Raw genomic sequence first — 27,968 nt, forward strand, 5'->3', positions numbered from 1 at the left:
TAGAAGGACTTGCCCCCAACTACCTGTACCTTTTGAAGCATCTGGGAAGCAAATCCTGTTTTAACCAATGTCTTTAGCTGCTTATGAATTTTATGATGATACCTCTACTCAGAGCTAAAGATGGCTCATGGTGTTACACTTTAATAGAGGATTCTAGAAGATTAAGAGAACTTCAATACCCAAAGGAATTGATTTCAAAGGATTTTAGGTATTGCAGTGGGCCAAATGTGGGGGAAATTTTGGATGGAAGGAGTCCTATAGCCCTTAATATATACGTCAGACCATACTACCGGGGGTGCTTCCTCCTTTTCCATGTAACTCTAGACCATGCTATAGAAGTTGGCCACACCTGAGATGGATGTCCTAGATTAGCACTTCCTCATCTTTTCTTTTTTTCTTTTTTTTTTCTTTTTAAGATTTTATTTATTTATTCATGAGAGACACACACAGAGAGGCAGAGACATAAGCAGAGGGAGAAGCAGGCTCCTTGCGGGGAGCCTGATGCAGGACTCAATCCCTGGACACTGGGATCACACCCTGAGCCAAAGGCAGATGCTCAACCACTGAGACACCCAGGCATCCCAGCATTTCCTCATCTTTTCAATTAACATTTTCCTAGTGAATGAAAACATGGACCTCAAAGAGACCCTTAGAGGTTATCCCTAAGTGGCCTTCTAAAGACTGAAGCCTCATATCTTAGAAAGTTACATGAACTTTTTCTACTCCTGGATATATACAAATTTGTTGGAAAGTAGGATTTCTAAATTATTTAACACTTGAGGAAAGCATTTTCTAAAAATGTCTGTCCATTCATTCCTTAAATATTTGCAAATGCCATTCTAGGTCTGGAGCAATATCAGTGATCGAGAACTTCAAAATTGTTGTCCTCATAAGAGAGAGTGAAAATAAATTCATGAGAGAGAGAAAGTAAACACATAAGATTACAGCGAGGGGCACCTAGGTGGCTGAGTGGTTGAGCGTCTGCCTTTGGCTCAGGTCATGATCCCAGGGTCCTGGGATCAAGTCCCACATTGGGCTCCCCACAGGGAGCCTGCTTCTCCCTCTGCCTATGTCTCTGCCTCTCTGTCTCTCTGTGTCTCTCATGAATAAATAAATAAAATCTTTAAAAAAAAAAAAAGATAACAGCAACCTGTGCTGTGAAGGAAATAAAACATGGAGGTGAGATAGGTAACTACTGGAGTAGGGGATGAGGGGATACTTTAGACAAAGTAGTCAGAGAAGGCCTCTAGGAAGGAAGTGACATTTGCAGTGAGACCTTAATAATGAGAAACCAGCAAATGAAGAATCAGAGAAGTCCAAACATGACAGGCTGAGGGACATGGAGAATCTTAATGCAGAGGTCCTGGGGCAAGAATGACTTTGGTGCATTGAAGGAGTATTACGGAATATTTAGAAAGCTAGAGCATATCAAGAAATTGACATGTGATGAGGCTAGTCAGGGAGGTGGAAGGCAGATGAAGTACCACTGAGAGGTCAGGTGGGGAGTCTGGGTACTATTCTAAGTGCAAAGTGAAGCATTTGGGGGTCGGGGGGAAATAACATGATTTGACTTTACATTTTAAAAAAGTCATCCTGGGGGCACCTGGGTGGCTCAGTCGGTTAAGTGACCAACTCTTGGTTTCTGTTCAGGTCATGATCTCAAGGTCATGAGATCAACCCACCCCACACTGTGTCATGTTCCACACTCAGCAGAGAGAATGCTAGAGATTCTCTCTCTCCCTCTGCCCCACCACCTGCAGCTTGTGCACACACCCTCTCTCTCTTTCAATAAATAAATAAGCAAACAAACAAACAAATAAATAAATAAATAAATCTATCTTTAAAAAAAATCATCCTAGCAGATGAACATTTGTACTATACCATGGAAGTTGTCCTGCAATGAAAACAGCTAGTGAGGAGTGTTATATTTTATATTCTATAAATTATATCTAATCTTGGTTCTAAGATTCTGAGTGTTTTTTTCTTTTCTATGTATACTACCACTAGTATACACTGAGTTACTAGGAACCATACACAAATCATCAGATTTTTTTCTTCTCTTTCTAACGTTTCTATCAGGCAATGCGTTTGCTAGAGTGAAAATTGGAGATTACCATTACTATGGCTACGGGACTAAGAAAGACTATCAGACAGCAGCCACACATTACAGCATTGCAGCTGACAAGTACCACAGCGCACAAGCCATGTTCAATCTGGCCTATATGTATGAACACGGTTTGGGTATCGCAAAGGTAATAATCCACAGCTAGTCATGGCAGCTGTATTGGTAGGGGAAATTTGTAGAAGTTTTTAATTTCATTGATGTCATCGGTGTAGAGGAAGGAAAGAAAAGACAATATTTGCTGAATCCCTCCCCCTGTACCAACACAGAATACTTACCCTAACATGAACCCTATGAGGAGGAAAGACATTTCCTGCCCAAAGACATAACTAATGAGTTGAAGTAAATCTAGTCTAGGCTAATTAGATTCATAACTTCAAGATTTTTCCAGCAATAGTCGTGGCCCCTGCCCCCTTTCCCTTCCACCTCCAGGCCTTTTTCCATTAAAATATCCAGTGACTCTAAAGCTCTCAGTAAATAAGGAGAAGGTGGGAATGAGGTCAGAGCTGGATACCAAGGTGATATTAATTCCAGAAATGTCTTGTAAATCACCCACACTGTGTACATGACACAGTGCTGAGCACTCTAGAGTATCCTAAGAAAATAGATCTCCATCCTTCAAAGACTACAATTTACTTGAGATAAGGCATATTTAAAAAGAAAGAGAGGGATCCCTGGGTGGCGCAGTGGTTTGGCGCCTGCCTTTGGCCCAGGGCACGATCCTGGAGACCCGGGATCGAATCCCACGTCGGGCTCCCGGTGCATGGAGCCTGCTTCTCCCTCTTCCTGTGTCTCTGCCTCTCTCTCTCTCTCTCTCTCTATCATAAATAAATAAAAATCTAAAAAAAAAAATTAAAAAGAAAGAGAGCTAACAATAAGAAGATACTGGGTAAATCTTTTATAAGTGTAATTAAGATAAAGGATTGCATTGGGTTCTGGCACAGTGAGAAAGGTATACTAAATATCAATAATGATAGTAACAGCCAGGCATCGGTGTGTTATATATACTATACCATTTAAATCACACAGCCACTCAACGAGATAAGCCTTATCATTGTCATCAGTGTATATGCATCAGGAAACCAAAAGTGCAGAGAGGGTAAGTCACATGGCCAACTTTGTAGAACTCATTGGTTCTCTGACTCATGGAGTCAGAATTTGAATCCAGGCCTGTCTGACCCCATGTTTTGTTGGGGGGGGGGGGATGTGTGAGCTCTGCATCGAGTCCTTCTTGGTGCTCAAGTATATATTTCATATCAGAGTTTATACTCCCTGCTGTGTTTTCAGAGCCAAACAATGAAGAGGTTATCAGCTTTTCTATGCTTTCTTCTTTCTTCTACTTGGGCTAGTAGTTGAGAGTTACTGATGGGGAATTTCCTATCTGACTGCCAATGGTACATCCACCCTGCAACAACCAAGGGCTTCACATTTAGGCACGGACCATCCAGATCCCTGCCTTCTTGAGCTCTCCCTGTGGCCTGCCTTTTGGCTGATCACTTTTCCTCAGCTCTAGTACTCTAAACAGTGGAAAGAATGTCAAATCCAAATCCAATCTGTTAGAGGGCCTGGGTGGCTCAGTCAGTTGAGCATCTGCCTTTGGCTCAGGTCATGATCCCAGCATCCTGGGGCTGAGTCCCACATCAGGCTCTCTGCTCAGCAGGGGAGTCTGCTTCTCCCCCTCCCCCAGCTCACGATCTCTCTCTCCCTTGCTCACTCTCTTTCAAATAAATAAATAAAATCTTCAAATATAGTCTGTTTTCCCCATTCTTAGTAGATAAAAGCTTCCTGCGTTTATAAAATGGGATCAAATAGCTAAATCAGAAGATTTCCTTGGATGTCATTTAGCTATACTCTACTCCCTTACAACCACCATCCACAGCTATAAAACAGATGATACCTCCCCACCCCAGGCTTTGAAATAAAACAATAAGTCTTTGTGAAGGGGCTTTGTAGTCAGTGTATGGAATGACTGGTTTTTAGATCAGAAGAGAATTTGAGTGACTTCTAAGTTACAATAAAATTGAAGCTTTTGTTCATCATTCTTCATGCAGAATTTAACAATAATGTTGACAGGAGCACTGTGTGTATCATGGATAAAAGTGACCTCATTCTATGGGCTACATTCAAATTAGCTCACCTGTCTTATGTGCTTCAAGGACTTGGTCCCCATGACAGCCTATCCTCACCACAATAAGGCCATTTTGCCTTAAGACCTTAGAGGCAGGGAGGACATAGGACCAACTGTGTGAGAGGACATATTCTGTCTACGGAAGCCCAGATGGCCCACTGTGTCAGAGGGTCTGATTTTCCTTCTTGTAGTCACCACTAGTCAATGGCATAGGATATATAACACACCAATGCCTATTCACAATGTCAATAGAGATTGTCAGGTTGTTTCATACATTTACAAAAATATTTGAAACTTGTCTCTGACCACATTTCTGTTCTTTCCTGTCCAGGTCCCGTAAAATCATGGGCAGTTCATTTTGATCAGTATCTCATAGTCACATGTGTGTTTTTTTCCTACAGAAAGTCTCTACATGGAAAAATACAAAAACAAAAAACAGGGCTATACTCAGACCTGGACATGGGCATTTTAGATTTAGTTAATGAGGAGCCATTGCTCTTTGTCTTTATTAATTTTTTCTGTTTTGCAATTAGAAAAATGATAACCAAGTACCCAGGGGCCAAGTTGATTAATCTTGTTACCTCATAGTCAAATTAACAAGAAGATACCACCTTTTCTCATCCTTAAAATGAATATACTGATAATTAAAAGCGAAAAGCTTGTTCCAGCAATGGTTAATGAAAGCAAAGCAATTAGGAGAATAGACTTTCACAGCATTAAGTCATCAAGTAATTAAGCATTTCTTCGGCAGGGCACTTCACAGTCCTCTTTATTAGTTAATCCTCATGCAAACCAGTGCGAAAGATAAGTAATAATAATACAATTACCAGGATTTCTGAGAATTGAAAAAGCCTTTGTAAATATAGAGCCCTCCTGGAGAAGGAAGTGAGGTATAAATCAACTCTTGGTAAATCAATATAAAAATATGGGTCACTGTTGTCCTCATCTGTCTTTAAGAAAGGACATTGGGACTAGGGTTATGTAGGTGACTTATCTTAATCGCTTCACTGAGAAGCATCTCATTCCCCAATTTATGACTTTGAACTAAGCTCAGTGAATTCCTTGACTTAAACTGGGCCAGGACTGACTACACCATTGTTCTGGGAATACAAAATAATGCCTGAGGAAAAACTGGGAGAAGACCTGATCTAATTTAGAAATATAAGCACTCAGCTCACAAGTTGTTATGGAACCCTATTTCAATTTACCCTTGATTTAGAAGTACTTCAGAAATTTAACCATGAAGAAAACGTGTTGCTCACCTCCTCCTGCCCATTCCTCCTGTCTGTATCCTGGCTCTGGCCAGAGTTTCTCCTCCATGTAGGCTTGCTGTAAAGGCTTCTCCATGGCCTCCCATCCTAGTGTTCTTCTTTTAGATCTGCTGCAGAGAAAGCTGTGCCTGCCAAAGATTTTAATCCCCAATTCACAGGGAGGACTTGTTGCTGAGATGTGTCTCCTGGTCAGAGACTACAATTCCCAGCTCTCTTTATTCCACATGACTGGTTCCTACCAACGGAATAGAAGTAAAAGTGAAGAGTGTCATTTCTGGGCTAAGGCAGCCAAGAAGTAGATGGAGCTTCTCCTTCCTTAGGCTCTTTCCCCTTCTATTGTTTGAATGCAGAACACAAAGAGGCTCTCAGGGATGGCAGAACCACATGGTGGAAGGAGCTTGGGTCTCTTGATTACCACATGAAAAAAATTCACGCCATGTTGAGATCTGGGAATTGAGTTGTTACAGATGTTAGCATTACCTTAGTTAATACATAATCCATCTAACAAAGCACTACCAGGTTATTTTTGATAAAATACAATCTGATACTGTTAGTCCTCCACCTCACTTTTCCCAAAATCTTGCAAATACACAAAAAAATACAAGCAAACAAACACAGAAATAAAATCATCTTATTGACTTTGTATTGCCTAATTAAGTGTTACTCTGCCATTCAAAACCCTCCTTGACCTAATGTACCTACTTCCCTACGTATCTTCTAGACCATTTTTCCTTCCCTTGCCCCTTTCCCCAACCAGAGATCTTGAATTAAACCCTCCCGACCTTTGGTTATATCACCCCATTTGCTGGAATAATCCTCTCCCACAGCTTCGACCATTGAAGACCCCTGCATTTTTCAAAGACTAGTTCCTATATCATCTCCTCCATGAACCCTTCAATGAGCACTCAGATTTGAAAGGTATCTGCATCTGCTTCTAAACTAGCTGGTACTGTGCCTTGCTTTTCTTTATTCACCCAAATATTTATCAAGGCTTGTTTTGTCTCAGGAAGCACTGTGCTTCATTCTAGGGATACAAGACAAGCCAACTTTCAAAGAGCTCATGGTCTACTATAGAAGAAGAGACATGTCCTTAGTGAGTGAAAGCCTAAAATGGCACTACTGCATGTTCACACAAAGTACTGTGAAAATGCTAACGAGGGCACAATGAATTCAGGTGGAGGGATCCTGCTGGGTCCTGTTCTAAAATGATTTTATAACATGGAGCATAAGAAACACATGATGATCTTTTTAATGGAAGAAAGCATGTATATTTTAAGATAATGACTAAGAAATCTATCCTAAATTAGGACAAAAGGTAAGGAGGAAATTAGCCTTTGGAGATGAGTTTCCCTCATATACAGTTAGACCTACCAGATAACACAGTTTTGGGATCCTACCGGGCAAACAAAAAGCACATTCACTGAATAAATTATAAATAGATCTGTCACAAATGAAAGTAATTATGGCATGAAGCATTTCCATTTCTCACTTGTCTGGTTTGACCACTTATGGGGTGTTAGAACTGAAGCTTTAAACATCAGAATAGAATTATTTTCTGGGAAGGACAAATCCAAGTTAGATATTTAAAATGGCCTTCTCAGAAATAGGACAGGTCAGAACACACACCTCTTAGAAGTGGCCATAACTTCTCTTGAAATAAATGCCTTATCACCTAATAAAATGATCAAAAATGTACAAAACAAAATAATTGTATGTGGATAGCTTTATTTATTACAGAAAAAACCTACAAATAAACAAACTGCTCCAAAATAGAAAGGATGTTCTATAAACCATCATGTGGTAGTATACTGTTGCATTATGTATTCTATGGCCTAGTGATAAATGACAGACACTATCCGGATTTGAATCTCAGCTCTGCTACTCATACATCTCATGATTTAGATAAGTGACATAACCTTTCCATGCTTCAGTTTCTTCATCTTTACAGTAGAGATAACATCAACATATCTATATAATTGTCATGAGGTTTAAATAAATGACAGTGGTGACTGGCATGCAGTGGAAGTATTTAGTAAGTATTAGTCATTATTATGATATATTATGCAACTATTAAAAATAGCATAGACTAAAAGAATATCTTAGGACATGGTATTTTCTTTGAAATATATTGTTAGGTTAAGAAAGCAAAAGACAAAATATTACCTAAAGAGAAAAATTCTTAAAAAGTATGTGTGCATATGATATATATAAAAATGCTGAACGGTTGTGCATAAAATATTATCAGTACTTCTGTTTGTACAGTGAAATTGTAGGTGGGCTTTTAATATTTGTTCAGCTCTATGTCTTCAAGATTTTCTACAATTAGAATATAGTATATTAATAGTTAGAAAACAAGATTATCCAAAAAATGATCTCTGTCCCCATATAAAAAGTTTTTGATGACACCCAAAGATGCAGGGCTGGAAAACTCACACATCGTGTAATTGAACAATTTTCATAAACTAGAGAATTACTGGAGAATTCTGTATTTTTGAGTTATAAAGAAGCTATTTTGAACATGTGAACATTGGGCACTACTTTGGCACACCTGATATTTTAGTTGGAATCACATCATTTAAGAAGAGTCCTTAGATCATTTACCTAATCTCCTCAATCAGGTGACTTTAAAGCATAATAAGCTCAAATGTACCACAAGAAAGTTAAATGTAAGTGATTGGGTGTGCAATGGACTTCTTTAATGAACCCTGGTCATCATCAAAACACTTTTGAAAGGAAATTTTTTGTCTGAATGACTTGGATTTTTTTCCTATAAGGATCAAAGAACAAGGAGTCTTTTCTAGAGCCTACTAATAAAATTTCTGTTATATGGGTTGCCCTAATTAGTCAGTGGGTTCAGGAATTTCTCTGGGAATTTTCAAGAACAACTTCCATGGCCTGCCCCATCCCCACTGAGAATTGTGAGGCCCGGGGGCAAGAAGTGAGCTCATCCCATTTTAATGGTACTTCTTGCTAGTTTTTATTATAAACTAAGCAACTGAATTGTGATGCTTCTGCCTCAAGAAATAAATTAATAACTATAGCCTGTTTCAAATAAGAATGAATGCCTGAGATACTGACAAAGGCTGCTGTTCCCCAAACGCCCTATTAAAGTCAGTATGCCTTTCATGTGTGGGGGTGACACAGCCGTTATAATCTGCAGGGTGCTTTCAAATGAACACCCACTGAATTTGTTGGAATTAGAGACACAAATTAGAGTTTTTACAGCATACATGTTCTCTGTTGCCAGGAAGATTTGTTCAGAACAGTTTCTTGCATTTTAAGTTCTTAAGCAAGAACATTCCTTTTTCTCCAACAAATCAATTTATTAAACGACAAAGCTTTGGAAAAAATTCAAAAAATGATAAGCAGGGCGCAGCTGAGAGAGAATAGCACCCAAACATGGGTGTAGCAGGGGCCACAGGGACTCACAACTATTGCACTCCATGTCATGGAGGTTTGGGAGATGGAGAAGAAAGACGAAGAGATACAGGATAACCACAGTTTGTGAAAAATCTCCTCTTATCCTTTGGAAAATGATCAACGGTGCTCCCAGCAAAGTACAATTCTGGGACTGGCCAAAGGCACTTCAACCTTTAAAAGCAGCTCTGCTTAGCCTTTTCATTCCTGTGTCTGGAAAAGCAAGCAAAAATAAAGCAAACAAATAAAAACAAGCATAAGTAGGTGAAAATTAAAACAATTTTGTCTGCCATGGCATAATTTAGTGAGGAGTGAAAAGATCCCTAGAAATATAGTATGCCATCTGAGGAATCAAATTCCAGCCTGAGAACTAAATGGTTTATTCACTCTTTCTGTATTACTGGAGACCAGCTATGTACTCCACACTTCACTAAGCACTGGGAATTGAGGCGTTGGCACGTTGTCCAGGTCTTTGAGGACAACCTGTTGAACCTGAATGAATTTATTAAATAAATAAATGAATTTATTCCCACAAATGAATAAACAAATTCTGTAACTTCAGGTATAAGTACTGTGAAGAAAACTAGGAATTTTAAATGCTTGCCAGTATCTGTATTGTTATTTGTTTGGGAAACTGTACTGTTCCCATCTAGTGTTCTCCTGCCTCTTTAACTGGAATCAAATCTAAGGTCTGGTCTAGTGGTATCCAAGAAAGCTTTTTGGGTAGTTTTCTATGGCTCCTGTAACAAGTCCTCACAAATTTAATGGCTTAAAACAACTCACATTTATTATCTCACAGTTTCTGTATGTCAAAAGTCTGGGTGAGCTTGACCAGTTCTTTTAGCCTTTAGTCTTCACAGGCTAAAATCAATCTGTATTCTTTCCTGAAAGCTTTGGGGAAGAATTACTTCCAGGTTCACTCAAATTGTTGGACATATTCAGTTTCCTGTGCTTGTAGGACTGAGGGTCCCATTTCTTGCTGTCTGCCCACATTCCTTCCCATTTTTTCCATGTGGTTCCTCGAACAATAGTGAGTTGAGGCCTTCCCAAGCTAGAAGCTTGAACTTCTCCTGCAATATCTGAATTTCTCTTCTTCCCTCAGCCCTGAGAAAACTATTTCAGGGCTCCTATGTTTATATGGAGTCTGCCCAGGTAATCCAGGATAATTTATTTTAAGGTCTGTAACCTTAATGACATATTCAAATTCCCCTTTACCATGTAACAGAACATAATCTACAGGTTCCAAGGACTGGGGCATGAATATCTTAGAGGGAGCTTACCAAGGATAATTAATGATATTTCAAGTGATGGCTTTCATTTATTTACCCCTAAAGAATCTTCACCTAATGAGTAGGGCTGTTCTTCTATTTCTAGGACATTCATTTGGCCAGGAGATTATATGATATGGCTGCTCAGACAAGCCCAGATGCTCACATACCTGTTTTTTTTGCCCTCATGAAACTGGAAACTGTGCATTTGCTCCGAGATATCCTGTTTTTTAATGTAAGTTTTTCTCACATAGATCCCAAATCTCTGAAAACAACAATGAGCAACTTTTGGATGGTGGGATGGAAGGAGATGATAGCTCTGGATACAGTGGGAGGCTTGGATATTTTTTTTTTTGATAGAATGTCTCTCCCAGCAGTTTACAATGAGATGGAAATGGATGAAATTGGACAACACTCTTGGACCATACTGGGATTTATTTGTGATTGGCCTAATCATTGTTGTGCTGATCTTCTTGCTTAGAAACCGCTATGGGTAGGATCCAGACCATAGGAAAACCTGCTCATGGGAACAGTTCACTTCACGTTATCCTCACTAAATAAAGAATTTCCTCATCAAACTCAAGAGTCTGCTGTAGATTTCCCACACAGGCCTGCAATGGAAAATAGACAAAGCTCGAGACTTGTCTTCAGACACCATTTCAGACTTCCTGCTTAGGTGGGGTGACTACTTCTGGGGGAGTGAGGTACTAGAGACTAGTCACCAGAGGTTTCCTTGTAGACTTGTTGTCTTGGTGATCTAGTCCCTAGTTAGGGACAAAGGCCACTCATATTCATGTTTTTATGACAGCCTCTCCCCTCTCAAGAGGACAAATGGGTTTCTTGCCTCCTACATACATACAGAAGTAAGGAGGAGGGGGAGTTTTGGGAGGACAGGAACACAGATCCCTCCGAAACTGATAAAGATACAAATTTACAAATAGATCTTTCAGCTTGCAGGAATGATCCTGTGAACAACACTGTAGCTGAAATGAGCAAAAGTTCCTTGTGGTATGCTGTGCTGGGGGACTGACACACTCATCACCTGGGGACCTTCTATCAGAGCTCCCTTAGCAGTGAACAATGCCATCTGGGTCTGTCCAACATTGTAGTCCTCCCTGCCATTCCTCACTGGAACCTTGTTCCCCCTGGGGAATCCCCTCTGGAGTATCCACAGAGGGAGAGAACAGAGCTAAAAGTCTACCTCCCTGTCTCCTGTGGCAGGGAGAGCAGGGACCTGGGCCTGGGGGCAGGGTGGCCGAGGAGAGAGCAGGAGGCCCAGGACTCCTGTCAAGGGCCAGGCTTAAATCTCAGCTCCACAACTCTTTAGCTATTTGACATATCTGAGCCTCAGTCTCCTGATCTGCAAAGTGGGAAGATCTCAGCTGGTACAAGGATTAATGAGATAACATATATAAAGGGACTGTCACAGGGCCTAGTGTTCTAGAATGAACTCCACAAATAGTAACTTCTAATACTCTCTAAAATCTCATGGAAGGGGTGCCTGGGTGGCTCAGTCGATTAGGTGTTTGCCTTCAACTCAGGTCATGATCCTGGGGTCCTGGGATAGAGCCCCAGCTCAGTGGGAGTCTGCTTGTCTCCATCTGCTCATGTTGGCTCTCTCTCTCTCCCTTTCTCTCTCTCAAATAAATAAATAAAATATTTTTGAAAAATAAAATCTCATGGAAAATTGACTGGAATATGGGGACAGCTGAGTTGATAACGACTTGTGTGACTTCAGTGACCTGCAGTTAGTTCTCCAGCCAAAATCCTGTGTGTTTTGGTAGGAAAAGATCAGCTTGCCTACTTGAAAATCCAACTCAGGGACAGGAAAACAGTTAATTAATAATGTCAGTCATAATCAGAGAGTAGAATGAAATGGTGAGAGAGCACTGAATTTAGAACCAAACAACCTGGATTTGAGATCCAGCTCTGTCCCTTAGTAAGCTCTCTGTATGACTTTGAGCATAATTTCTCTAAACTCAGTTTTTCCTCCATAAAATGGGATTAATTCCTACCTCACTGGAAAATTATGAGGTTTAACATAAACCTAATATCAAAAATGCTTTATAAATATTGTACATACAAATACTAGCCATAGTCATTTATTTGACCATAAACTAACCCAGGTCTTTCTGAGGTCCAAGCGTCAAGAATTTCCTGTACTGAATCCCACACTTACTGGAGAGTTCCAATTTTTTTTTCTTTTCAAATTTTTATTTAAATTCTACTTAGTTAACATGGAGTGCAATATTGACCTCAGGAGTAGAATTCAGTGGTTCATCACTTACATACGACACCCAGTGCTCATTAGAACAAGTGCCCTCCTTCATACCTATCACTCATCTAGCCGATTCCCTGCCCACTTCCCTCCAGCAAACCCTTGGTTTGTTCTCTATAGTTAAGAGTCTTATGGTTTGTTTCTTCCTCTCTCTTTTTTCCCCTCTTCCCATATTGTCATCTATTTTGTTTCTTAAATTCCTCATGGGAGTGAGATCATATGGTATTGTCTTTCTCTGACTGACATTTCACTTAGCATAATACAGTCTATCTAGTTCCATCCATGTCTTGCAAATGACAAGATTTTGTTCTTTTTGATGGCTGAATAATATATATTCCAGTGTGTGTGTGTGTGTGTGTGTGTGTGTGTACCACATCTTTTTTATCCATTCATTAGTCAATGGACATTTGGGCCCTCTCCATAGTTTGGCTATTGTGAATAGAGTTCCACTTCTGAAGGAACTTCTACTTACAAACATACAAAGAAGGAGCAGGCATCCAAACTTCGGGCCCTGGTCCTAATAGGCCAGCGGTGAATTATATCCCATAGGTTTCTACAGTGCAAGCATGTCAGAGACAAGGATAAGGGTGAAGAGTGTGTAAGGCAAGCAGGGGAGTCTTGGCTCAAAGTCTGAATGAAGAGTGAGCTTCTCAGAGGTAAAGCCTGTGGAAATAGCTGCAGGCAAGAAAGAAAGGACAAATCTTTGTGGCTTGGTGTGTAGGGTAGAGAGCTGTCAAATACAGGAGCAAGGGTAGGGTAAGCTCATAAATTTCCCATTTCAGCCAATTGTGCCAAGTAAATGTGGCAAAGGCTTTGAGAGCACGAGCAGCTTAGGATGTTTGAATCACCCAAGTGTCCATTTCTGGGCCTCCTCTCTGGAGCTGCCTCAGAGGCACCCGGGATATGGGTGCACACCTGCTATACTTGTGCAGCTGCATGACGACTGGCCAAGGGAGAAGGAGCCTCCTGCCTGGCAGCCTCTTCTACCTTCTGTTATGACAACCCCACCTCCTCCATGGGCACACAGAGCCCCTATTCTTTCTGCTTCTGATAGCTTTAAACAAAAACTGATAGCCAGTAAACTACAAAGAAGCTTTTTTTTTTTTTTTTTTTTTAATCCAGTTTTCTTTGTAACTCCCTTTTTTCTGTACATTTCCTTTGCTGGTTCTTTATTAAAGCAGAGAAGGCTTTCAAGTCAATACATTTTTTTTTTAAGTCAAGTAAACAATTTTGTTTGCTAGAGTCAGGGTCCATAGTCACTTTACAAGGAGCACGCTTTTGGAATTCTGTGCTTTTGCCCAACATCATAAATGGTGGGTTTTAACAGCTGTAGCCATGAGTGGCTGAGAAAAAGAGAGAAGAAGATAAAGTCCGGAGGGAAGCAGAGGCAGATGGTACTGGGACTCCCAGGAAGCACAGAGAAGAGGGTGAGGGAAGGCTGAGAAGAGGGACGAGGAACTCTGTGGAATGCCCTACTATATGCCAGACTCTTCTGTTTCTCATTCCATCTTCATGATGAGACTAGAGGTGGATATAACTACCTGTGTCTCCTACAAGGGGAAACAAGTCTAGGAGAAGCTATGTAACTTGCTAAGATCACATAATAATGTGGTCACATAATAATAAATAAGCTAGAATTTGAGTCCAGATCCAACTCCAAAATACTTTCTTTCCTCCATATTACTGTTCTAGTTATTTCCTGCTGCTTAACTACCTAAACCTTGAGGTTTAAAATGATCAGGCATTCTAGGCAGGGTGTGGCTGTGTGATTCCTCCTTCCACATGACATTGAGAGAGTCTACTTGTTGGGGTTCAGCTGGAGGACAGGCTATTCTAGAGAACCCAAGACAGTTTTACACCTGGCACCTTGGAAAGGTGACTGGCAGGTTGGACTTAGCTGCGAGGGGTGACCAGAGTACCTCTAAGTCATACTCTCTTCAACATGATGGACAGAGTCATGGGACTTTATACCCAGCAGCTCAGAACTCCCAGAGATCTTTACAGAGACCCAGACACTGAGCTGTTTATCTTGGAAGACAGGCCTGTCTATGAGGTGGGATTCTTTTTCCATTTTATAGATATGCCCCCTGCAATGATCTGATTATTTCTTTAGAATAGTGTTAGCAGAGGATACTTGAAAGCAGAATCATAGTATTTTGATACTAACTGGTGAATCTGTTCTGTCTCAAAAAGAAATGTAGGTGTCATCAAGTAAATGGATTGGCAAATGTAAGGAGTATATTAAAAGAACCGAATACAGTAAGTAGGCTGTGGCCTGCCTGCTTCAGCCTGGGGCCCCTGAGTGAGGAGGGAGTAAGGGAAATGGTCAGTTTTGGCTGTTTCGTCCCGTCTTCACCTACCTGCCTCTGACACTCCTCTGGGATTGGGATGGCAAGAGGTGTGGCTTAAGAAGTAGGATAGTTTATAATAAACTTGCACTTCTGTAATCCTGCAGAAAGTGCTCGCTGAACATGGAAGTTCACCATGTCAGCTCCCATGGAGCACTTTTGTGGCTTTCTCAGGGATTCCCCTGCTGAGAAACTTTTTTTGTTTGGGGTCTCCTGAAAACAAAGCCTGAGACAAGGATTTGTGCCTAGATAGTTCATTTGGAAGGTGATCCTAAGATTCAGAGTGAGGGCATGAAAAAGGATGAAAAGCCATTTAAAAAAGGTACATTATTGAGGTCACTACTGTGGGCAATAGGGGTTTTGCCAAGATCTGAAAAATTTGCAAGATATTCCTGGAATTGTTTGCCTGAAAGATGAGAGGCTGGGGCACTTGCCCATCAGTTACCTCCTCCATCATCTGGGGATTGCTCCAGGCTGCAGTAACGACCCCTCATCCCCTCCAGGCTATTTCTTGAGGCTTTGGGGAACTCTCCAACATAGAACAAAGACTTGTGCCTTCTCTTAACATTGGGCACAGCTAACAGGAGTCTGAGGTTGCAGGAAAAGACCCTCTATAGCTTCAGCTGAAATCAGAGCTGACCAGGAAAAGCATCTGCTTCATTAATGAGGCCTCCTGAGCCTCAAAGCTCTGCTCATCCATCAGTCCATCCAACAGACTCTCTGTTGGGACTCCCTAGCTGTGTTAGGTTGAATAATGACCCTCCTTCCCAGGTTTTCCATGTCCTAATCTCTGGAACCTATAAATGTCACCTATGTCAAAACAAAACAAAACAAAACAAAATTCTATGGAAGTGATCACATTATGAATTATTGAGATGGGAAGATTATCCTTGATTACCTGGGAAGACCTAAAAATCCAATCACAAGTATCCTTAGAAGACAGAAGCAGAGGGAGGTTTGACAGAGACAGAAGAGGAGGCAATGTGACAACAGAAGTTGGAGTTATGTGGCCACAAGCCAAGGAAAGCCACCAGCCACCAGAAGCTGGAAGAAGCAAGGGATGGATTCTCCCCTGGAGCATGTGGAGGGAATATGGTCTGGCCAACACCCTGATTTCAGACTTCTGACCTCCAGAACTGTGAAGGAATAAATACCTGTCATTTTGAGCCATGAATCTTGTGGTGATATTTTTATAGTAGTTCTAGTAAACTAATGCAGTATTTTCTCTCCAGGTAGCTCTAGGCTGGCTCTTATCCTGTGTCCTTTATCTGGTCCCTGAGGAACACACATTCCTGCCCCTGCTTTTGGTGGAAGAGCAGCCAGCTCTGGGGACAGCCCATTAGCAGAGGATACTTAAAAGTGGAATCGTGGTATTTGATACTAGCTCATGAACAAGTGTCTCTAGCAAAAGGAAACACAGGTGCAAGCAGAGTAGATAGACGGACAAAAGTAAGGAGTATGTTGAAAGAACCGAATGCAACAAGTAGGTTGTGACCTGCCTGCTTCAGCCTGGGGTCCCTGAGTGAAGAGGAAGGGAATGGTCCTCTTACTCTGTCAGTCTCACTCTCTCTCTCCCCTCAGGCAGATAGCCATGGCCTCTCCCTACTGGGCATGTGTCACACTCCAGTTCCCTATATCCCCCACACTCAGGGGCTGCAGATCAAGTTCTCCAAGTAGTTTCCTTTGAACCCCTCCCTTTTGGTTACATTTGATGGCAGAGGTCCCTCTTTTCTTCCCCCTTGGGAAACACAAAGCCATCAGCAAACTCCTTGCAAGAAAATGTTGCCTCCACCACCCTCCTTCAGGCCTTAAATACCCTAGTCCCCACTGTCCAAGGTTTTGCAAATCTGTCGAAGATACCCAGCTCCTCAGTTTAGAAAACTGGCTTCTTTGGTTAATTCTCAGCCTATGGCCTCAACACAAATCTAGGCACTGAGAGTCCTATTGTATCACCCAGAAATCCCTCTCTGATGATTTCATTACTGAGAAGTGTGCTTTGAGCTGGGAACCAGCAAACAAACAGCTCCTACCCTAAGTGTGCCGGAACTCCTGCCGCGGCCGCCATTGTCACTGATCCACACAGGCTTTGCTAGTTTCTTTCTCAGGAAAGTGCAAAGGTGAGATGAGTCTATGATTCCAAAGTCACAAAACTCAGTGGTGTGCATGTGTGCAGCTTCAGAGCTAATAAGATGGACCGACTACCTGTGGCAGATTAGGAAAGCCTTCTTCTGTTTGTAACGGGTTTGTAATAGTCCTTGCCAACTCTATACCACAGCCACAAAAAAATGCCTGAGGTATCAGAATTTTTTTTAATAAAAGTAATCATTACCAAAAGAAAATGCACAAGGAGTGGAGACGTAAATCTTGGATTTCAGATTAAAAGTTGCTCCACATGGAACGACAGGTTTTTCCACCACACTTCTGTCTTCCCTTCATTCCTTACTCTGCCAGAATGAACTCTTTCCCCATGAGTACTTTGCTTGTATGTGATTAATATGAAAAAACTATTCACCTCCTCCAAAATGTATCCTTTTCATAAAAAAAGGTACCAACCTGTAGCAACAATAAATGCGCCATTGTAACAATAGTTTGTTATTAACAGGAAAATGTAAAACTAAAAATAGTGATTCCACTAGAGCTAACTTGAGGAAAATGGTCATGTGCTGAATATACAATTCCAGAGGCACAATGTACCTGAAGTGTTTATAGTTCCCCAAACTCCTGTGCTCCAGAAGCTTCTCTTCTCAGAGTCTTCGTCTGGGAAAATTCAAAATTATTCAAACTAAAATAATCTGTTGAAAAAGGAATTGTCACATCTTCCAGAAGAGAATATCCTGGCTCAGAGAACAGATCTGCAATTTGCCCAAGGTCACACTGTCAGTTAGTGGAAAGATTTAGGATTTAGGATTCAACCCCAAAGCCAGTGCTCTTTCTTCCATTCTATCCATCCCCCCATCATATTATTATCATATTATCAAATATAGCTTTTAATGTGACATGTATTATTTTTCATTTTTCTCACTAAAAATATTAAAGTGAACTAAAGTTAAAATTTACATAAGCTTCTTTAGAACAATGCTTGTTTTAATCATGCTTCAAAGGTATCACAGAGAAGACCTTGCCAACATACAAAGACCCAAAAGGCTATCATTAATCTTGCTGTGTGATTCACTGACATCTCAAAATGGAATGTGAAGTCTTGATTGTGATTAATCAATACTATTGACCAATACTCTTGATTTTCCTCTGAGTTATACTGACTTTCCACACTGTCTGATTTTCTCTTCCATTCTCCACCTCTCCTTCCCCACTCCATGTAAATTCACTTTCCAAAGATTCATCCCTTTTCCAGATGAACAGTGTCAGCAGTAGATACCACCAGTGCCTCATCCAGGTCCCCTGAGCCCAGTTCTCAGGTCACCTGCATCTTCCATGGGCAATCCCTGCTGTCTATGGCTTCCTACCTCCACACCTGCATTCCTCTGAGGAAGGTCGGTCCCTGGCTCCAGGAGAATTCTTGGCCAGACATACAGCACTGGGACACACCAGAAGCACCAGGGGGTTACAGCTCCCAGGAACAACCCTCAAAGAGAGAAGAACAAGAATGCCCCAATTTCCTTGCCCCTCAGTGGGCTGATTTGGAGTAGAGTCCCTCAGAAGGTGTCCAGCAGGATTGAACCCCAATAATCCAGTGTAGTAACCTACTTACTAGCACATTTTTTATTGACTTTCCTCCCTCCCATTTTCCATTCTCTCATTTTCCCACTCCCTTTCCAAATAAACTACTTGCCCTCAAATATTTGTCTCGGAGTGTTTTGGGGGAACTCACACCAAGAAGGAATATAAGGAAAGATCATATTTAAAATACCAGAAAACAGAGACAATAACCAAATTAGGAATAATATCAGCATCTATTTAAATTCCCACTAGATTGTATACTTTATGGGAACAGGGACCAGGACCATATTTGATTTGTTCACCATGCATCTTGAGCACCTAGCACTGTGCCCACACATGATTATTCTCAAATACTTTTTAAATGAGTAAATGAATGAATTTATTAATGAACAAACAGGTGAGAATTCCTAGCTCTTTTGTAAGGTTCTTCAAATTTTAAGATGACATGTTATCCTAATTAATGCCAAAGAAAAGGCTGAAATTATAAAATAGGAATCTGAACTATGCAATAATTAAACAATCATCTATAAGATTTCAATAGGAAGATGTCAAAATACAGAGAGGTTCATTTTCCCTAAATAATCCTTAAATATAAATACAAGTAGAATGATTTTTAAACTACATAAGTTATTTCCAAGGTTTAGAAGGAAAAATAAACATAGATGAATAGAAAGGACAGTTATATAAAAGGAGAGAGAATGAGAGAGAATAATACTAGCCAATAAAATATAAAGTTATGATAATGGAGCCATTTGAGTAAGCTAGAACAGAATAGAGCATCCACAAATGACTCAAATTCTTAAGTTAAAGTGTCAATTCAAATCAATGCAGAAATGATAGGTTATTCAGAATTGTATATATTATAAAATAGCCTGTGGGGGGTGGAGGTACTCAAGTCTCTACCTCACACTTTATGTGAAAATGAATTCTAGATATGCAAAGATTTAAATATAATAAACATACAATACTATTAGAAGAACACATCTGTGAGTTTGTTTGCTTTTACAACCTACGGTAGAAAGCTATTTTTTGATGTGGTACCTGCACATAGCTCCTCTAGGCTCTGCCGAAGGAAGGTCTCCTCCTTCTGACCTAGAGACTCCTTAGCTCGAGGAAAGAGCAGCCTGTGACCAATCCGTCTTCCTGATATGGTAGGTCAGGTCTCAGAGGAAATAAACAAGGTGTGGAGAATTTCAGTAGTTGCTAGGGAACTAGTGTCCTCCAAAAATGAAAGGAGCAAAAACCAAGGTTTGCCTATACTTAAGCGTATAGCTCCTAATTAGCTCAGGATTAGCGTCTCCTGGAAAAGCTATTAACATATGGTCTTCTAAAAGTTTCTCAAAGGTAACAACCTTTTGGTTCTGTTTCTGGCTTCTCTCTTTATTGGCCTTTTCACTATTTTAGTCCATAAAGGATGCCATTAAATTAAAACCATTAATTTGACTAAGAAAAGTAGAGGCTGAATCATTGAACAACCAGGTACTGACCATCATAGCAAAAACTCCTCCCAGTCCAGGCTGGACATTGTTTTTGCATTATTTTAAAATGATCTCATGAAAACAACCAAAGTGTGGAAGTAGGTACTCTGGTATGTTTCAGTTGCAGTGGGTGGTTCGTCGAATTATATCAATTTCACCTCTTGACATTTATACTAAATAATAACTATAAATATGCATAAAATTAATTTTGGGGATGCTATTTCTATTGTGTTACTAATAATGACAAAGAGATGACAATCACCTAAATATAATGGACTGGTAAAGTGAATAGTCGAGACAACATAGAATGATTTTAAATATTTAAATTTAAAAAAAATTTTTAAAAAGAATGATTTTAAATGCCATATATGAATATGTATGACATGGAAATATCACGTTCTGTTGTGAAGTGGGAGAAAAAAGCATATTTCAAAATAGTTTATGCAGTTTGGCCCCATTTTATAAAAACTGGGAAGTGTGTATTTATATATGTAATATATTAGAAAATTCTACAAGAGCACACATGAAAATGGATGTTAACTGTGATTATCTCCATGGGGGGATTGGCAGAATGGACTTCATAAATGTATGATCCAACTATATGTTGTCTACAGGAAACACACATTAGATTCAAAGACAGAAATGGGTTTATTTTTTTTTTTATTTTTTTTATTTTTTAATTTTTTTTAATTTATTTATGATAGTCACAGAGAGAGAGAGAGAGAGGCAGAGACACAGACAGAGGGAGAAGCAGGCTCCATGCACTGGGAGCCTGATGTGGGATTCGATCCCGGGTCTCCAGGATCGCGCCCTGGGCCAAAGGCAGGCGCCAAACCGCTGCGCCACCCAGGGATCCCCTTTTTTTTTTTTTTTTTTTTTTTTTAATTTTTTTTAATTTATTTATGATAGTCACAGAGAGAGAGAGAGAGAGGCAGAGACACAGACAGAGGGAGATTCAAAGACAGAAATGGGTTTAAAGTTAAAGGTTGGAGGAAGATATACCATGCAAACAGTAACCAAAGGAGAGCAAGAGTTGCTATCCTAACATCAAAGTAAACTTGAAGACAAGAGTTGTTTTTAGAGACAAATAAACACATTTTATCATGAAAAAGGTCCAATTTATCAGAAAAACATAACAATCATAAACATATATGTATCTAATAACAGGAACCCAAAGTACATGAAGCAAAAACTGACAAAATTGAAGGAATAAACAGAAAATTCAACAATAATACTTGTTCAATACCCACTTTCAGTAGTGGATAGAATAATGAAGCAGAAAATCACAAGAAACTAGAAGACTAGAACAGCAGTATTAACCCAATAGACCTAACAGATATGTATGGGACCCTCCACCCAGCAGCCTCAGAATACACTGTGTGAAAAACAGTCTGGCAGTTTCTCAAAGAGTTGAACATGGTTACTATGTGACATAGCAATTCTGCCTCTTAGTATATACAGAAGAGCAACTAGTAATGGATGCAGTGCTTCTTTTGGAAGTGACAAAAATGTTCCAACATTAGATATTGATCATGGTTGCACAGCTGTGTGAAAGTACTAAAAACCACTGAATTGTTCACTTTTTTTAAAAGATTTTATTTACTTGGCTGAGAGAGAGCAAGCACAAGTAGGAGGGAGTGGCAGGCTGAGGGATAGGGAGAAGCAGGTTCCCCACTGAGCAGGGAGTCCAGTGCAGGACTCGATCCCAGGACCCCAGGATCATGACCTGAGATGAAGGCAGACACCTAACCAACTGAGTTGCCCTGGAGCCCTGAATTGTTCACTTTAAAAGGGCAAAGTGTATAAAAAATAAATTATAAAATATAAACGGACACAAATATGATGAAAGCTTAAGTTCTTAAGGTAGGGTTTGTGGAATAGGAATGTTATTTTATTCTTTCAATTCTACTTTATCTTATAAATATCTCTAAATTCAAAGGAAAGGGATGATGGGATAATTGACAAGGGAAAAAAATTAGGTTATTCCCTCACTCCCTCCAGCATAGACAATTGATGCTCATCAGTAAATTGTCCACATGCTCTCCGAAATCTCCCAGATGCCCTGGAGTCTATGCTGGGCCCATGTAACTAGTTCTGGCCAATGAACTGTGAGTGGATATAATATTTGTCACTTTTAGGCTGAGGCAATCAGAAGCTGGCATGCTTCTTCAATCCCTCCTTTTCCTGCCAATAATACCTTAGAAACCATGGGATGAGATAGTCGTAGCACAAGATAGAGGGAACATGGGTCTCCGAGGCACTACATAGAGGCACTTTCCCCCATCCTACGAACTTGTCCTGAATGAGAAATTAATTTTTGCAGTGCAAGCCACTGGTACTTCAGAGGTTATTTGTAACTGCTGCCTAGTCGAGACTACTCTAACTAAAATAAATAACAGACTAAACCATTTTGTGCAGAAGCATTAAGAAATAGCCTACAAAAAATTAAAATAATCAAGAAATATGTTTAACATCCCAGCATGAAGAAATAATTTTTAAGCACCAAAGCAATTAAAGTATCACAAAGGAAAATCTGGACAGATATGAATAGAAATAAAATAAAGTTTTGGTACATTAAGAAAGCCCACATACAAAATGAGAGAAATGTGGGAAAATGTCTGGAGGGAATATGTCAGAGAGTCAAGGTCCTTAATGTTTAAACTAAATTTTTCTAGTAATTCCACTCCTAGTAATTTATGCTATTCATCTTATGGTTGTCTATCATGAGAAAAAAATTGGAAAAGATATCTCTACAAAACAAAAATCTTTTACTAATGGACGATACACTCCCATAGTGAAATATTACATGGCCATTAAAATTTTTATTTACTTATTTTTAAGATTTTATTTTTATTTGAAAGAGAGAGATAGAGGTAGCGAGAGAGAGCACAAGTAGGGAGTTGAGGGAGAAGCAAGCTCCCCTCTGAGTAGGGAGCTCAATGCAGGCCTCAATCCCAGGACCCTGGGACCATGACCTGAACTGAAGGCAGACTGAGCCACCCAGGCACCCCAAAAAGTTATTTTTTTAAAAGATTTTATTTATTCATGAGAGACATAGAAAGAGGCAGAGACACAGAGGGAAAAGCAGGCTCCATGCAGGGAGCCTGACATGGGACTCGATCTCAGGTCTCCAGGATCCCACCCTGGGCTGAAGGTGGCACTAAACCGCTGAGCCACCAGGGCTGCCCAAAAGTTGTATTTTTAAAGAATGACAGGAAAGTGTCCACAGTATAAAATGTGAAAAGGGCAGGATGCCAAATGTTATACTATATTTGATTTTTGTTGTCTAGGTAGGTAGGTAGTAAAATACTGGAGAGATATACAATGAAATTTTAATGTAATTGATAGAATTTCAGAGTTTTGAGAATTATTATTTCCCAAAATGTCCACAACAAACCCTCACAACATTTATAATGATGGGGGGGGGATAATTAGGAAAAATGTTTTCTAAAAAGTCTTTGTCATCTTTTAATGGCCAGCTCAAATGGGAAAGGAAGATCCCTGCCTGTGAGGTCTTTACTTCTCACTGGGTACATTCTTCCTGGACCATTTCATCCACAATTCTCTATCCTCTCCCCAGCCTCTAAACTGATCAATCAGTCATGGATTCCTATTGATTACCACCTCTTAGATCTCTCATCTTTACATTTCAGTCCACACCCACCCTCATCACCATCTGTCCATCCACTGGGGGGGCCTCCACCTCTCTGGACTATTAGTTCTCTGGACCTAAGTGTTCTGTCTCCCCTCTGCTTTCCTCACACTATATCCAGACTGATCTTTTTCAAAAAGAAATTTTATCACTCCCTCAATTAAAACTTTTCAATGACTCTACACTGCCTTCAGGGTGAAGGTCAAACTCCCTATTATTAGTTTGGGTTCCCCTGAAGTAAACCTTGAGACAAGAACTTAGTATGTGTGATCACTTATTCTGTCTGCATCATAGAAAGCACTCTGGGTCATCCATTACTACCTTATTTTATTAATTCTAAAATACATACTTTTCCAAAATTTAACATCTCTAAAATGAGGATATAACTCACAAAAAAACAGCACTTAGAATGGAGGAAAATCCTGTATGTTTATTGTTGTTCTTCCCCACTTGACTGAAGCCCCTTAATGACTGCAGCTCTATCATTATACCCCAGCACCTGGCACGATGTCTGGGACCTAGGAGGTGTCCAATGAATTAGTGGAATAGATGAAAAAATTAACCATGTCTTCCCTGATAGCATCCCCATTCCCACCCCCACCCCATATAGACTGCATATCCTCTCTCTGAGTTCCCAGGGTGCTTTGGTCAGACCTCTTTTCTGGCATTTCTCGTAGTCTCTTGCCAACTATAGTGGAACATCTGCATTACCCCTCACCACTAAATTGAAAGCAGGGTCCCTGCCCTATTTATCTGAGGACCTCCATGCACTATTTTGTATAGTGCCTTCACATAAGTGTCTCAATCAAGTACTTATGGTTGCAAAAAAATACACAATGTGAGCTTCACTGTGGTCTCCAGTCAATGCAGGGGTGAGCTCTGTGAGGGTGGCGACTAGGTGCTTCTCATCTCTGGGTATCCAGTGCCTCATATATAGTAGATGCTCAGTAAGTACTGATTGACAAACTTGCCCACACCCACTTTTCTTCACACCCCAATCCAGTCTGACACACCCTCTCTCTCTCCAACACAAGCTCATCAGGAAGCATGCAAGGACTCAGGTGTTCTTATAACCAATATGGCAGCAGACCTTCAAAATTCCCAACATCAGAAAAAGGAGGTTAAAATGGATTTTATCCATTATTTATCTATCTGTGATTCACACAGTTTTCTCTTGGCAGGAATGCTTTGCTCCAGAGCAGGTTATACAGCTTTAAAACAAACAAACAAACAAACAAACAAACAAACAAACAAACAAAATCAAGTCAAATTAAACCAGAATCTTTAGGGGTAGGAGCTAGGCAGCAGTACTTTTCAGTTCTCGACATTCAGTCAACCGTAATCTGCAATGCAGAAATTTGCTCACATAAGGGGTGACTCCAAGTTTTGCAGAGAACTCAATACAGAAAGCCCTTAAATGGAGGGCTGTGCAAGGCAGCTACACTTGGCACACTTCATGACTCTACCTCCAGCGTAGGGGATGTGTGACAGCTGAGCCTCAGCTCTGCTGGGGCTGCATGAAGCACATCAAGCCTGCCACAAGTCCCTAGACAAGACTCTCCACAACCTTCCAGACCCGACTCTCCACAACCAGTGAACCACCTCAGGTAAATCCATCCCTTGGTGTTCCTCAACTGCAAAACAAAGATTTCTCTGATGTATTAAAATTCAAAAGTTTTATAATTCTAATCTAGCCTCTCAGACAAGAAAACAAAGTCTATAATAGAAAAATGCTTTAAAATCTTTTTCATGTGTGGCAAGAATAGAATTATTTCTTAGGCTGTGAGGTTTTAGTTTTTTTTTTTTTTAAATTCTATTTATTCATGAGAGACACAAAGAAAGAGAAGCAGAGATACAGGCAGAGAGAGAAGCAGGCTCCCCATGGGGAGCCTGATGAGGGGACTCAGTCCCAGGAACCTGGGATCACGACCTGAGCCGAAGGCAGATGCCCAACACTGAGCCACCCAGGCGCCTGTTTTATTTTTTTTGACACCCAATTAATTTCATCCAGTGTCAGTACCTATGTTTTGATAAACAGTTTTTGGTATCGTGTGCTTGTGTGAATTGTCATCCTAACTTGTATTTCATTAATCAGAAAATAATGTCTAAGTAAAGTGCCTCTAGAAAAGAAACATTAAATTCTCACCTCACAGAGCATTAAAACAAATCTCACTTAACTGAGATTTGAATTTTGCCATAGAAGCTAAACAGCTGTCTGAGGTTGGGTGATTTATTCTTTTTAAAAAAGGGATAGCATGGGGATCCCTGGGTGGCTCAGCAGTTTGGCGCCGGTCTTCGGCCCACGGCATGATCCTGGAGTCCTGGGATTGAGTCCCATATCGGGGTCCCTGCATGGAGCCTGCTTCTCCCTCTGTCTGTGTCTCTGCCTCTCTCTCTGTCTCTCATGAATAAATAAAATCTTAAAAAAAAAAAGGGATAGTGACTTTAAGCAGTATATGTTTATTAATCTTCTTGCATGAGCAAGAGGGAATTTTTTGTATGATAAGTAGTAAGCTAGCATCACAATAGAAGTCAATAATTTATTCTTGAAAGCATCTCTAAAATTCATTCTGTCTAGAATAATAATAGCTAACATATCATGCTTATTATGTGCCAAGCACTGTTCTAACCGAATATATTAACTCATTTGATCTTCACAGCTACCTTCCCCAGAGAGTAGCATATCATCTTCCCTCTTTTACAGAAGAGGAAACTGGGTCAAGTAACTTGTCCAAGGCCACACATTCAGGACAACCAGGTCAGAGTCCGTGCTCTTAAACACTGCACTGGACTGTCTGGAGAAAGTTCGTAAACAATTTTTCAGGTGAGTAGATTCTGACAATTGAATGTAGGTTTTCCTATGGCTATTCAATTTAACAAACCTATACAATGCCAAGCATCATCTAGGCTAGTGTTTCCTCAAACAGGTTCAAGGTCTTGCAAAGCACTTCTTGATAAAAGGGCTATTAGGTTAATAATTCTGGAAGTCTGGAATCACTGTACTTGGCCACCTTGGTATCTAATGACAGCTGGGTATCTTGGTTGGACTTAAGACCTACTATTCCAGCAAAATGCCTGGTCAGCACTGCTGCAGGCCCTGCTTTGACCTTAAGTCATAGTTCTGGTCTTACTCTCTTTTCTCTATTTCCCAGTTCCCCAGCAACTGTGTTCCTGTCCTGTTATCCATATCTAACTGCTTTACTTGGTACCCAGATCCCCCCAGAATAAGAGTCTAGCCTTGAAGTCCAATCAAGTGGTTGATCCTTGGGATCTGAAGCTGGATATGCAACTGACTGTCTTTCCAGTCTCCTGCTGTTTGGTGTGCTCACAGAATCCCATTGTCTGCTCAGCAGTGACTCCATCTGGGAGTTCCCTGAGGTATATGAAACCCTGGCTACAGCAATGCCAATACCTCAAAGAACTGAATATTTAAAGAGGCAGAACTCATGGATGAGAAATAAAATACTAAAGTGCTAAAGGAGAGAACTAACAAAAGTTCAAGATACTCTGGGACAAGAAAGCAAGATGAACTTGAGCTGGATTTTTTTTTTTTAAGATTTTATTCATTTATTTGTGAGAGAGAGCGAGAGAGAGAGCAGGAGCAAGGTGGGGGACAGGGAGAAGCAGACTCCCTGCTGAGCAGGGAGCCCATTTTGGGGCTCAATCCTAGGAATCCAGGATTATGACCTGAGCTGAAGGCAGACAATTGACTGAACCACCCAGGTGCCCAGAGCTGGATTTAAAGAATGGCTGAGCTGAGAGTGGAAGGAACCCATAAGAGGTCAGAGGGCAGGCAGCTCTACAGGAATAGATTCAAGCACAGGGCTGAGCATGGGTTGGAGACAATGGATGGAATCGCCTGCCTGGTTCCAATTTGCTAGTTGGAGTGTACAGTGATTGTGGTGGGTTAGGGGGAGGGAAAGAATGATAGCTCTTGGAAGACTTTGACTTCCCAGAGAAGGCGACATAATAAAATTGTTAATCGCACTAAATTTGTCACCTATGAGACTGAAATCATATATTGGCTCCACCATGTGTGTGACTTTGGAGATGTCATGACCTGAGACTGTTTCCTCCTCTGAAAAATAGGGGCAATAAGTACTAGTATCTACTTTACAAGGAGCTGAGAGGATGAAATAATTGAGAATGCACACAAAGGCTTGGTACACTGCCCGGCAAGAATGTAACACTGAATTTCAGAAAAAGGGCTTCACCAACCTGGTACTTTAGTACAGGCTAAACAAAGCTGCCTTTGTTGAAGTTTGGTTGGCTTCTCAAGAAATGATGCAGACATTCTGATTTAGAGATCACAATGTACTTCATATCCA

At 40.5% G+C, this 27,968-nt stretch overlaps 2 protein-coding genes across 18 annotated transcripts in view; one reads left to right on the forward strand and one right to left on the reverse strand.

The window, feature by feature from the left end:
- Positions 1 to 10,784, forward strand: part of SEL1L2 (SEL1L2 adaptor subunit of SYVN1 ubiquitin ligase) — a 138,344-nt gene extending 127,560 nt beyond the window's left edge. For 11 of the 17 annotated variants that reach the window (XM_072800024.1, XM_072800021.1, XM_072800019.1 and 8 more), the window contains 3 exons: positions 2,080 to 2,252; positions 10,313 to 10,441; positions 10,581 to 10,784. In XM_072800024.1, the coding sequence (XP_072656125.1) occupies positions 2,080 to 2,252; positions 10,313 to 10,441; positions 10,581 to 10,703 (425 nt within the window). In that variant the 3' untranslated portion in view covers positions 10,704 to 10,784. Of the gene's footprint in view, positions 1 to 2,079; positions 2,253 to 3,151; positions 3,222 to 10,312; positions 10,442 to 10,566 lie in introns of all 17 variants that reach the window. The other 6 variants (XR_012018208.1, XR_012018207.1, XR_012018206.1 and 3 more) reach the window with 6 other exon arrangements.
- NDUFAF5 (NADH:ubiquinone oxidoreductase complex assembly factor 5) overlaps positions 8,820 to 27,968 on the reverse strand; it is a 63,195-nt gene continuing 44,046 nt past the window's right edge. Inside the window, exon 9 of the mRNA XM_072800042.1 lies at positions 8,820 to 9,151. Within this exon, the coding sequence (XP_072656143.1) occupies positions 9,108 to 9,151 (44 nt within the window). The 3' untranslated portion in view covers positions 8,820 to 9,107. The remainder of the gene's footprint in view (positions 9,152 to 27,968) is intronic.

Source organism: Canis lupus, chromosome 26, assembly GCF_048164855.1.
Source record: "Canis lupus baileyi chromosome 26, mCanLup2.hap1, whole genome shotgun sequence".
Lineage (NCBI taxonomy): Eukaryota > Metazoa > Chordata > Mammalia > Carnivora > Canidae > Canis > Canis lupus.